This window comes from Gobio gobio (assembly GCF_949357685.1).
Source record: "Gobio gobio genome assembly, chromosome: 15".
Lineage (NCBI taxonomy): Eukaryota > Metazoa > Chordata > Actinopteri > Cypriniformes > Gobionidae > Gobio > Gobio gobio.
In genome coordinates this window covers 45,011,516-45,025,261 of record NC_137108.1, presented here as the reverse complement: position 1 = coordinate 45,025,261, position 13,746 = coordinate 45,011,516, and the positions used below count along the sequence as shown (strand labels likewise).

General features: G+C 42.2%; 1 protein-coding gene across 1 annotated transcript in view; it reads right to left on the bottom strand.

The window, feature by feature from the left end:
- Positions 1–11,091: 11,091 nt before the first annotated feature.
- col28a1b (collagen, type XXVIII, alpha 1b) overlaps positions 11,092–13,746 on the bottom strand; it is a 38,942-nt gene continuing 36,287 nt past the window's right edge. The window contains exon 37 of the mRNA XM_079837232.1: positions 11,092–12,196. Within this exon, the coding sequence (XP_079693358.1) occupies positions 12,048–12,196 (149 nt within the window). The 3' untranslated portion in view covers positions 11,092–12,047. The remainder of the gene's footprint in view (positions 12,197–13,746) is intronic.

The following is a 13,746-nucleotide window of genomic DNA, read 5'->3' as shown; positions in this document are numbered from 1 at the left end:
ACACCAGGAAACCTTGATCTTCATTCTTGAGAAAATTGCTTTTTACTTTCAAGGAGCTTTTAAGTACCTGATTCTGAGGACTGACCCATTGTGACCCAATATTTGAGTCACATAGATCATCCTTGCTCAACTATTTCCCACACTTCTTGTGTGTTCTATAATAGAAATGTTGTGCTTGTAATGCTGGTTGCATATAAATTAGAACAGAACAGAAAATAAAGCAATAAGCCCCAAGAAGCTGTGATTTACAGTAAATTTATAACAGCTAAGGGGCGTTGTTATGCTCGACGCGGAGCAGAGTGCCTAAAACCCTCTTAGCTGTTATAAATTCACTGTAAACCACAGCTTCACTGGGCTTATTATTGCTTTCATAGAACGGTTACCACATAACAAATTTTAAAGCCAAAATATATGTATCAATGCAACTTTCATGAAGTAAAATCACTAAAAGCCTTCCTTCCGCTGAAAAAAATAGTCCCTGAATGTGAACGGCAACCACTGATCTATATAAATGATCAGTGACAGCAACAGAAGTTACTTTATTACGCTATTAGATGGCGGTAAAGACTGTCTTAGTGAGTCTTGTGTGAAACTTGTGTGAACACGGGAACAAGACGCAATTGACAAATGAGCACTGTCAGGACTAAGGGTGGCGCACAAGTCCTAAAAAGTGAAGCCAAAGCATCTCAATCGCCTCCAGGTGGTTGATCTCAGTATAGCTCATAAACTCCGCCCCCTCCATGTATTCTAATCGGGCGCGAGTCAAACACAAGATGACAGGGTTTCACTTTTCTACAATGGAAGATTGTGAATGGAGTGTCGTCCATCTTTTTTTACAGTCTATGGTCAGGACTGGAAAACCCCTTTACTGTTAAAAGAACAAGATATTGCAGCAGACATTCAACAGATAGGACTGACCATAAGGAATATGCTAAATCTGAATGCAGATAATACGCTCAATCTCTCTCACACAACTTCAATGAGAACAATTGAATATGTTTACATTGCTAAGGGTGTTGTGTAATGATTCACAGAACCGCTGGGTGAAGTGGTCATAGCCGTGTTTTATCATGAATAAGAATCAAGGACTGGAACTGACCGTTTTATTATTCACTTTTGGTTACACTTTATTAAGGTGTCCGTGTTACAGTGTAATTATACATTAAGTACTGAGTAATAATAATGAACTACATGTATACTATAGGGTTAGGGTTGTGGTTTAGGTTAGTTGCATGTAATTAAGCACAATTTATAGTAATTATTATAGTAACTACAGTGTAGGCCTAACAAAGACACTAAAATAAAGTGTTACCACTCATGGACATATTTATATACTGTGCAAGGCTGTGCACAGACATTTTGAGGGGCAGTGGCCAAAACCAAAAAAAGGGGCACTGGGGGCGAGGATTGGGTGCTTGTCCATACAAATTATCCATCTTACTCTTACTATTCCTTTACTGACAGCCAGTAACTGTCTGATTTGGCTGATGCTCAGTGGGCTCTCCCTCACTCTCTGAGCCCTAATTTTTTCTCCTGACCATAGACGACACAATCTCATCTCAGCACTTTTGATGAATGAATATACTCTTTTTAATTTTTTCATTTCATCTTAATATCAACATTTGTGAGATTTAGTCAGTCAAAACAGTTTTGATCTCATTGTGTGTCTATTGAAAATAGTGATGGGTTTGTGGATGCAATGTTTTTGGTTTTGTGGAGCAAATGTTATAGCTTTTATTTTGAAGTAAAAAGATAAAATTAGACCCTTGGGGTAAGATGACCCAGCTATATTTGGCACAGAAGGCCCCAACTGGCATGTTGTTACTGGTGTTATTGTTTTTAAATGTAATAATCATTGTAATTAACAGGGTTATTATTTAACCCTGATTTAGATATTTTCATGATTTAGATGTACCTTTTCAGGCATCTTCACTTTCATTAAAACCTATAGGCTAGGTTAATTGAGTGAATTCTATTATGACAAAATCTATTATGTTTTTTTTATTATGACATAGCTTCAATTAAAATATGGACAATTGAATATGTAAATATTGAAATGCTTGTACATAAGTCATAAAAAAATTACCTTTCAGATGATTATCTTTTAATGGTATTCATATTTTTCTGTTATCAGTTTTTCAATTTAAAATTAAGTAGAATATTTTATTTAGAAGATATATAAATAGTAATAAGAATTATATCAAAAGTAATTTATACATTCTGTAATATTCTGGTTATTATATGAAATTATGCCTATATATATTCTACAAAGTAGAATATAGCCTATATCAACAGCAAAGTTGGTGTTATTTATATTAGATCAGATCGGGTACAAAATTTTGTTCTAATTCTCTTCCAAGAACGTGTATTTTGTACAAGTTGTCAGAGGTGGACAAAGTACCAGCCGACTCCAGAACAGCTTCTTCCCACAAACAATCAGACTCCTGAACTCTTGACCCATCAGGATCATAACACACACCGGACAGAATATCACTCAGCACAACCCACTGTAGATACACACACATTATATACACATTTATTATAATTTATTATTTATCATTTATCATATAGCACCTATTGTACATTGGATCTCTACTGTGAATAATAATGGATACTGTACATTGTATATTATTATTACTATTATAGCTTAATGTATACTGTTTAATGTATGTTTAGTGTATATTGTTTAAAGTATATGTATATTGTAAGTATGTGTATATTGGTTAAAGCTGTGAGAACTACACTCACATTGTGTAAATTATTTATTGTAGTGTTTACTGTGCTGTGAGTAATTGTGGGCGCATCAGATGTGTAATCTGATGCTGCTTTAAATGTTGTACATGTCATGACTGCTATGTTGCTCGGAACTGCACCAAGAATTTCACCTGCTGTTGCACTTGTGTACATGGCTGTGTGACAATAAAGTGATTTGATTTGATTTGATTTTTTACACAACTCTATTACTTGAGTAAAAGTAAAAGTACTACTGGTCAAATATTACTCCGTTACAAGTGAAAGTTCTAAAAACAGATTTTTACTTAAGTAAAAGTACAGAAGTATTTGTTTTTAAAAGTACTTAAGTATCAAAAGTAAATTTCCTTTTTTTATGTCAATGCATTATTTTATTATTGTTGCATTGTTGTATAAATGCACATTATGCCACCAAGGTGGTTTAAGCCAGTCAGTGATGCTCCATCCGACATGTTAGCATACGACTACCTTAAACTAATTTCTTTACATTTGTATAGAGCGTTGTAACTTTTATACAAGTATTCCATCCATCCATCCATCTTCTTCCGCTTATCCGGGGCAGGGTCGCGGGGGCAGCAGTCTAAGCCGAGATGCCCAGACTTCCCTCTCCCTAGACACTTCCTCTAGCTCTTCCGGGGGGACACCGAGGCGTTCCAAGGCCAGCCGGGAGACATAGTCCCTCCAGCGTGTCCTCGGTCTTCCCCGGGGCCTCCTCCCGGTTGGACATGCCCGAAACACCTTCCCGGGAAGGCGTTCAGGAGGCATCCGGAACAGATGCCCGAGCCACCTCAGCTGTCCCCTCTCGATGTGGAGGAGCAGCGGCTCTACTCCGAGTTCCTCCCGAGTGACTGAGCTCCTCACCCTATCTCTAAGGGAGCGCCCAGCCACCCTGCGGAGAAAGCTCATTTCGGCCGCCTGTATCCGGGATCTTGTCCTTTCGGTCATGACCCAAAGCTCATGACCATAGGTGAGAGTAGGAACGTAGATTGACCGGTAAATCGAGAGCTTCGCCTTACGGCTTAGCTCTTTCTTCACCACGACAGACCGGTACATCGACCGCATTACTGCAGAAGCTGCACCGATCCGTCTGTCAATCTCCCGTTCCATCCTCCCCTCACTCGTGAACAAGACCCCTAGATACTTAAACTCCTCCACTTGGGGCAGGAACTCTCCACCAACCTGGAGTGGGCATGCCACCCTTTTCCAACTGAGGACCATGGCCTCGGATTTGGAGGTGCTGATCCCCATCCCAGCCGCTTCACACTCGGCTGCAAACCGTCCCAATGCATGCTGAAGGTCCTGGTTAGAAGGGGCCAACACGACAACGTCATCCGCAAAGAGCAGAGACGAAACCGTGTGGTCCCCAAACCTGACACCCTCCGGCCCTTGGCTGCGCCTAGAAATTCTGTCCATAAAAATTATGAACAGAACCGGCGACAAAGGGCAGCCCTGCCGGAGTCCAACATGCACCGGGAACAAGTCTGACTTACTGCCGGCAATGCGGACCAAACTCCTGCTTCGGTCATACAGGGACCGGACAGCCCTCAGCAAAGGACCCCGGACCCCATATTCCCCCAGCACCCTCCACAGGATGCCGCGAGGGACACAGTCGAATGCCTTCTCCAAATCCACAAAACAAATGTGGACTGGTTGGGCAAACTCCCATGAACCCTCCAGCACCCTGTAGAGGGTATAGAGCTGGTCCAGTGTTCCGCGACCAGGACGAAAACCACACTGTTCCTCCTGAATCCGAGGTTCCACTATCGGCCGGATTCTCCTCTCCAGTACCCTGGCATAGACTTTCCCGGGGAGGCTGAGAAGTGTGATCCCCCTATAGTTGGAACACACCCTCCGGTCCCCCTTCTTAAAAAGAGGGACCACCACCCCGGTCTGCCATCCCAGAGGCACTGTCCCCGACCGCCACGCGATGCTGCAGAGGCGTGTCAGCCAAGACAGCCCCACAACATCCAGAGACTTGAGGTACTCAGGGCGGATCTCATCCACCCCCGGTGCCTTGCCACCGAGGAGTTTCTTGACCACCTCGGTGACTTCAGCCCGGGTGATGGACGAGTCCTCCTCTGAGCCCCCAGCCTCTGCTTCCTCAATGGAAGACGTGACGGCGGGATTGAGGAGATCCTCGAAGTATTCCTTCCACCGTCCGACAACATCCCCAGTCGAGGTCAACAGTCGCCCATCGCCACTGTAAACAGCGTTGGTAGGGCACTGCTTCCCCCTCCTGAGGCGCCGGACGGTTTGCCAGAATCTCTTCGAGGCCAGCCGATAGTCTTTTTCCATGGCCTCACCGAACTCCTCCCAGGCCCGAGTTTTTGCCTCCACGACCAGTACCTGTCAGTACCTGTCAGCTGCCTCAGGAGTCCCACAAGCCAGCCAGGCCCGATAGGACTCCTTCTTCAGCTTGACGGCATCCCTTACTTCCGGTGTCCACCACCGGGTTCGGGGATTGCCGCCTCGACAGGCACCGGAGACCTTGCGTCCACAGCTCCGAGCAGCCGCTTTGACAATGAAGGTGGAGAACATGGTCCACTCGGACTCAATATCTCCAGCCTCCCTCGGGATCCGGTCGAAGCTCTGCCGGAGGCAGGAGTTGAAGATCTCTCTGACAGGAGACTCGGCCAAACGTTCCCAGCAGACCCTCACAGTACGTTTGGGTCTACCGAGTCTATCCAGCTTCCTCCCCCGCCATCGGATCCAACTCACCACCAGGTGGTGATCAGTTGACAGCTCCGCCCCTCTCTTCACCCGAGTGTCCAAGACATACGGCCGCAGATCAGATGAAACGACCACAAAGTCGATCATTGACCTACGACCTAGGGTGTCCTGGTGCCATGTGCACTGATGGACACCCTTATGCTTGAACATGGTGTTCGTTATGGACAAACTGTAACTAGCACAGAAATCCAATAACTGAACACCACTCGGGTTCAGATCAGGGGGGCCGTTCCTCCCAATCACGCCCCTCCAGGTTTCACTGTCATTGCCCACGTGGGCATTGAAGTCCCCCAGTAGAACGACGGAGTCCCCAGTCGGAGCACTTTCCAGCACCCCTCCCAGGGACACCAAGAAGGCCGGGTACTCCGTACTGCCGTTCGGCCCATAGGCACAAAAGACAGTGAGAGACCTATCCCAGAGCCGAAGCCGCAGGGAAACGACCCTCTCGTTCACCGGGGTAAACTCCAACACATGGCAGCAGAGCTGGGGGGCTATAAGCAAACCCACACCAGCCCGCCGCCTCTCACCATGGGCAACTCCAGAGTGGTAAAGAGTCCATCCCCTCTCGAGGAGTGTGGTTCCAGAGCCCAAGCCATGCGTGGAGGTGATTCCGACTATCTCTAGTCGGAACCTCTCAACCTCACGCACAAGCTCAGGCTCTTTCCCCGCCAGCGAGGTGACATTCCATGTCCCAAGAGCCAGTTTCCGTGTCCAGGGATCGGGTCGTCTAGGCCCCCGCCCTCGACTGCTGCCCGATTCGCTTTGCACCGGCCCCTTACGGTCCCTCCCGTGAGTGGTGGGCCCACGGGAAGGTGTCCCCACGTCGCTCCTTCGGGCTGAGCCCGGCCGGACCCCGTGGGGGAAGGCCCGGCCACCAGGCGCTCGCATACGAGCCCCAACCCCAGGCCTGGCTCCAGGGTGGGGCCCCGGCTGCGCCATACCGGGCGACGTCACGGTCCTCCTTCTTTTTGTCATCATAAGGGGTTTGTGAACTGCTCTTAGTCTGACCCGTCACCTAGGACCTGTTTGCCTTGGGAGACCCTACCAGGGGCATATAGCCCCGGACAACATAGCTCCTAGGGTCATTCGGGTACTCAAACCCCTCCACCACGTTAAGGTGGCAGTCCATGGAGGAGATATTGAAATTTTCAATTTCTTGTATAAAAGTTACAAAGCTCTTTACAAAGCTGCTGTCACTTTAAGGCTGAATGCATGGACCCTATACACTGATACGCATCCGATATTCCCCCAACTGTTTACTCTTCTCTTTCTCCAAGACATTTACATTTTTGAACATTTTATGAGACATGCATCAAAGTGTATGCCAACTAAACTAATCTTTAATCTTTTGAGAAAACTGAAACATACTTTTTAAGTATAGCCATGGGTGCACACACTGTGCCGAGGAACCGTCTTCTTCCATTTTGCTGTAAACTGATCAGTGTTAAAAAAAATGTTGGGAAAAAAAATGTATGTGATATATATATCAGTGTGTAATGAATATAATATACAAGTTTCACTTTTTGAATGGAATTAGTGAAATAAATCAACTTTTTGATGATATTCTAATTATATGACCGGCACCTGTATACCTGGTTAATGGTTATGCTTGTTTTCACATATTTTTCTCTTTTTTTCTCTCCAGATGTCTTGGCACATATTGCTATTCTGTTGGATATTCATTGGTTTTCTCTTTGTTCAGGTACTCATAAGCGTTAGATTTGACCTTCTAGCCAGAGCCCTTGTATCCTCTTTCCTCTCAAGCCTAAAGCCATGCACGGAAAAAAGAATGGTATGTTTATTTCCACTTACTTCTCTCAACTCATATTTTGAGTCATAATGGAATTGTATTTATAGTATCAGTCAAACATTTGGACACACAGTCTCAATTATTTTTACTTATATACTGCAACTTTAAGACAAACATAGTTAAAATTCAAATTTTGTAAAGAAATCAATTTGTATGCATGAAGCTCATTCCAAGCATTTAAGCAGAAGCCTTTAGATCAAAATATTTATAATATCATGAGGAATATTCAAAAGCCTGGGTTCGGTATGATTTTATAATGTTTTTGAAGGAAATCTCTTCTGCTCACCAAGGTTGTATTTATTTAATCAAAAATACAGTAAAACAGTAATAATGTGACATAGTTTTATGACAATTTAAATGAACTGTTTTCTATGTGAATATATTTTAAAATGTAATTTATTCCTGTGGTCAAATCTGAATTTTTAGCATCATTACGCCAGTCTTCAGTGTCACATGATCCTTCAGAAATCATTCTAATATGAGGATTTGCTGTGCAAGAAACATTTATTATTATCAATGTTGAAAACAGCTGTGCTGTTTATAGAAAATTCGGTTTTTGTAACATTGTAAAAGTCTTTACGTTTACTTTTGATCAAATTAATTCTACCCCAATTCAAACTTTTGCTTGAATTTCCCAGATGAGCTGGAACAGTCCCTGTATTCCAATGTGTGTGTGTTGCGCTGGATCATGACGAGGCATGGAAATTTGCTGAAAAAGCTCCAGCACGTTCTTGCCACCTGTGCTAAACACTGTAACCAGGTGCTGTACATGAGCTTGAAAACCTGGGATACCTACTTTCCCAGCTTGACGCAGAAAAGCCTGTTTATTTCGGCCACAGGTTCCTCAGTTCATACGTACGTCAGGGTTACATGAGCGGAGGAGCCGGATACGTTCTGAGCCGAGAGGCTCTCAAGAGATTTGTGCAAGGTTTCAGCACGGGACGCTGCAAGCATTTCATCTCCGTGGAGGACATGCCCTTGGAAAGGTGCATGGAGACCATGGGAGTGAAGGCCGGGGATTCAAGAGATCCAAACAAACAAGAAACATTTAATCCTTTTAGACCGGAAAACCACCTAATTTCCCCAATGAATGGAAAACAGGCCTGGGGCTACAGTTACTTCAAAACCAGACAGGTGAGTGCAGCTGGCAGATTTTCATTGAAAATATTTGTGGGTCATTCTAGTTAAACCTAAGTTCCGCCCTCCATGGTTACTGTTGCTAACACAGTGTAACACTGGGCGTGACACAACAAAGGACGTGCAACAGTTCCCACCCACTTTTTCAGCAGCTAGTTCTGGAAGTAATGTTCCCATTAATTTCTCCTATAGGGATTTCAAAAAGTCTTTGTTAAAGCATTATGAGCCATAAACCAAGCCAATCAGCTACGAGGTGAATAAAAACATTACAAACTTTGATTTGAAGCGAAACAATTTTTAAAATCAGACAAAAATGCAAACTGTGTACTTAACGTTTTTAGTGATAGAAAAGAACTACAATCCCATGAAGCATTGCGAACAGCATAATCAAATTAAAAACTATGGAAAATACACTCACCTAAAGGATTATTAGGAACACATACTAATGCTGTGTTTGACCCCCTTTCGCCTTCAGAACTGCCTTAATTCTACGTGGCATTGATTCAACAAGGTGCTGAAAGTATTCTTTAGAAATGTTGGCCCATATTGATAGGATAGCATCTTGCAGTTGATGGAGATTTGTGGGATGCACATCCAGGGCACGAAGCTCCCGTTCCACCACATCCCAAAGATGCTCTATTGGGTTGAGATCTGGTGACTGTGGGGGCCATTTTAGTTCAGTGAACTCATTGTCATGTTCAAGAAACCAATTTGAAATGATTTGAGCTTTGTGACATGGTGCATTATCCTGCTGGAAGTAGCCATCAGAGGATGGGTACATGGTGGTCATAAAGGGATGGACATGGTCAGAAACAATGCTCAGGTAGGCCGTGGCATTTAGACGCTGCCCAATTGGCACTAAGGGGCCTAAAGTGTGCCAAGAAAACATCCCCCACACCATTACACCACCACCAGCAGCCTGCACAGTGGTAACAAGGCATGATGGATCCATGTTCTCATTCTGTTTACGCCAAATTCTGACTCTACCATCTGAATGTCTCAACAGAAATCGAGACTCATCAGACCAGGCAACATTTTTCCAGTCTTCAAATGTCCAATTTTGGTGAGCTTGTGCAAATTGTAGCCTCTTTTTCCTATTTGTAGTGGAGATGAGTGGTACCCGGTGGGGTCTTCTGCTGTTGTAGCTCATCCGCCTCAAGGTTGTGTGTGTTGTGGCTTCACAAATGCTTTGCTGCATACCTCGGTTGTAACGAGTGGTTATTTCAGTCAAAGTTGCTCTTCTATCAGCTTGAATCAGTCGGCCCATTCTCCTCTGACCTCTAGCATCAACAAGGCAGTTTTGCCCACAGGACTGCCGCATACTGGATGTTTTTCCCTTTTCACACCATTCTTTGTAAACCCTAGAAATGGTTGTGTGTGAAAATCCCAGTAACTGAGCAGATTGTGAAATACTCAGACAGACCAACAACCATGCCACGCTCAAAATTGCTTAAATCCCCTTTCTTTCCCATTCTGACATTCAGTTTGGAGTTCAGGAGATTGTCTTGACCAGGACCACACCCCTAAATGCATTGAAGCAACTGCCATGTGATTGGTTGATTAGATAATTGCATTAATGAGAAATTGAACAGGTGTTCCTAATAATCCTTTAGGTGAGTGTATAAAACTATGTATTTAAAAATGTTGATTAATTTATTAATTGATGTATATGAAAAATAGAGTGGTGCCGGTATGTCACTTTGTAGGCCAACCGGCAGTTAGCATCACACTGGTTCCCTCGAAAAAAAAAAAAACTCAATAGGATTTTCCCATAGGCTTTTGGATTATCGCTAAAAACAAGCTCTGAGATCAACACAAGCTTATGATACTTACATGTTTTGTCCATCAAGATAATTATCACAGATGAACACAACTTTTATGAATTTTGAAGTCTAAATGCAATTGCCAGACATAAAAAGCTAAAGGTATAGGCTATAAACAGAACTACACCACGGTCACTGGACTTCAACAACATAATCACAACTCTTCCAGTTTTTATCTAATAGTTAGAATAGTTAGGAGCACAATTATGAGCGTAAAAATGAGGCTGTAAAAGCGGACTGAGTTAATTTCCTCGTTTTGGCCATAGACTGTAAAACAAGGTTTTGGTCTACGAGCGTAGTGAGATTCATGGGAGTGAGCGGGGCTAAAGAGCTCTTTTGGCACATTTTGCTTGTTTCGACTCTCTGATTGGTGTAATTTTCTGTACAGCATCATGGGTAATGAAGTTTTTCATGACAAATTCCGCTGTTAAACAGTTGAAATTATGCAGGCTGACTGTTTCAACAGAAGCAAATACTATCAATTAACAACCTATTAGATCACAGTAAGGCTGTCTTTAAATGTTATCATTAAAAATAGATTTCCTTATGGAGAAAATTAATGGAGTTTTTACTTCTGGAACTTGACTGGTGCATTCTATAGAACCCATTGCGTGACAATGTTTGGTGTAAGAAACCGTTAATAGGAATGAACTAGTAAAAATATATATGTGAACTGTTGTTTTCAGTCAGATTTGCTGATAATGTGCTGTCACATTCAGACATTTTAAGTGAGACAAAGCAAAACTTGTATTCTTTACAGAAATTAAATTACTCAGGAACGTGAATAGAAACTGCAGATACTGTGAATCAGAATCGAGGCAAACATTTTTTTTTGGTTTTACCATACTTTTTATTATTCATTTAAAATTCAGTTTAAACCCACCGGAACACCGAGATAGACTCGCATTATAAAACATGCTTTGGAGGGGAAAAAATCGAACCTTTTTTTCTTGTTGAATATCCTGTTTCACTCGGATATACATCAGATTGCAGAAAATAAAATTCCTTTTAGTTTTTTAATATAGCATAAACACTTACTGACATTAAAATATTTTATTATTATTTTCATAACTTCAGTTTGTCACACTACATTTTACAGTTAGAATTACTGTACAAATGTTTTTTACTTTACTATTTTTAAACTGTAAATGTCTCTTTACTCAGCATCATAATAGAGCAGTATTTTCATGCTCTAAGAAAATGTTAAAATTAAAGTAATTTTAAATATTAATAAGATTCCCACTATAGTTCAAATGTGTTTTAAAACAAATATGGATTTCATATAAGACTTATGTATATTGAAGTATAACTTTTGCATCTTGACCCTTTTGCATGGTCCAAGATCCATCAAAAATTATAATTCTTTCTCTTTTTCCAGGGCCCTGACGTCTGTGTGTATTTTGTGATATCGTTTCATTATGTGAAACCTACAGTCATGCTGGAGTATTTTGCACATCACCTGCGACCATTTGGATACAAGTACAGATTTAACACTAATCATGAACAAAAAAGCACCAGTGAGCTCAAACCACAATACAAACACAATGGATACAATAAAAACCACAGAGATATTTAATGTGACCAACATTTTTTTTTTCATGAGAACAAAAAGACTGTTGAAATTGAAAAACAGATAAGAGATTGTTTTTCTTTATGAATATGTGTTCATTGTTTTGTTGCATTAGACTACAACACATCAAATCAGTCATGTCTTCTATATTTTTTTGATATTTTGCTTTATAATGCAGTCACATTCCGACATTTTAAGTGTGACAAATACTTTTTGTGGCCATTATTTATACAAATACATGCATTAATTTAAAGGGTGAGACATTTTTTTTTAATTCTGTCATTAATTCCTCACCCTCATGTCGTTCCAAACCCGTAAGACCTTTGTTCATCGTCAGAACACAAATGAAGATATTTTTGATGAAATCCGAGAGCTCTCTGACCCCTCCATAGACAGCAATTTAATTAACATTTTCATATTTATAAATGTTTGTGTGCTGCTGCGCGTCTGTACTGTTTGCGTGTTGTGCACCCGCCTATAGGCGCATATTACTAGCGCGCCCTTTAAATAACACAAAAAATACTGCCCTATTGACTTTAGATCAGGTTTTCGTTGGTCGATTGTGCAGTCGCTTTCAGTAACTCAAAATAGTAACACACCAACAATGCACCTGAACACACCTCGTTTTCAGACCAGCACGCCCATGGGGAACAGATGGGCACGAGTGCATTTGCTATTTAAACAACTGGACGTGAAAATGATAACTGCGTCGGGCTAAAACTAGCAAAAAACACTTGCATCGCATCTGGCGCCGCATTGCACTGGGTGTAGGATAGGGCCCATTGGTTGATTGAAATGTTGTCCCAGGATCAACAAAGATGTTGACCCAGGAACGTGTAGCACTTGGTGAAATCACGTTTACCACATATACCAGGGCTTTTGCAGTTTTTTGATGTCATACACCATTCGGTCTGCCAGCGCCTGATTAAGTCGAACACATGACAAGATATGGGTTTTAATTAAACCAATGATGTCCTGCAACCTCTAAATTGGACCAGTGCACTGTGCAAGGCATAGAGATATAAACATAGATGCATCATTATTGGCTGTTTCTATGGGCTTCTATCACAGACTGTAAAAAAATATGGACGTAGTGTCTGTGACGTCACCCCAAGGATTCTGAAGAGCTGTTTTGAAGTGCAAAGTAGAGACGAGCTGGCCGTTGCCATCTTGGCAGCGCGTCATCGCGCGTCACTCCCGGATAACAGAAAATGGGCAAAGAGGCGGGACGTGGGTGGAGCTGAAGTGATGTGATGACTAACAGACAGCAGATAAATGGCTATCCACCTGTCACTCAAAGTGGCCATGCCCTTAATTATGCAGGACTTTAAAGCTTTATATAATGTAAACGAATGAGTTATAAAAAAATTCACCCCCCTCACAGTTGTCATGAAGGGCAAACTTAGCCGTATAGACCAAAACCACCATTTGTACCAGACTGTAAACATGTGTTTTTCTGCTGTAAAGTTGGGCATTTTAACATGAGGCTCAATGAGATTCTGCTCTCTTCTGGAGCCTGTCCCTAGTGGCCAGTCGAGGAATTGCAGTTTAAGTCACTTCCGTATTGGCTTCAAGAGAAACTGCGCGAGGTTGCCGCTTGGCTGCTATACGTAAGCCGTCCGCCATATTGGAACAGGCAAAAGCAAGTTGACTGTGTGTTTGCAATCGTAGTTAGATGCATGTATGGCATCTATTTGGCGGTTTTTTGCTAAACTAACACAATAAAACAGTCAAAGGCGTCAGCTAACACAACATTAAAAAGTTACCATAGAATAAAAACCTGTAATACTGAGTTAATACACAATCCAACACATTCTCACTTGTGAAAGGTTATCCCATTTCTTTGGGAATTGAAATCTCAGCGGTTTCACAATCAGAAACAGCACAATGTAGTGGCGTCATTGATTCTTACTGTGAATGAAAAC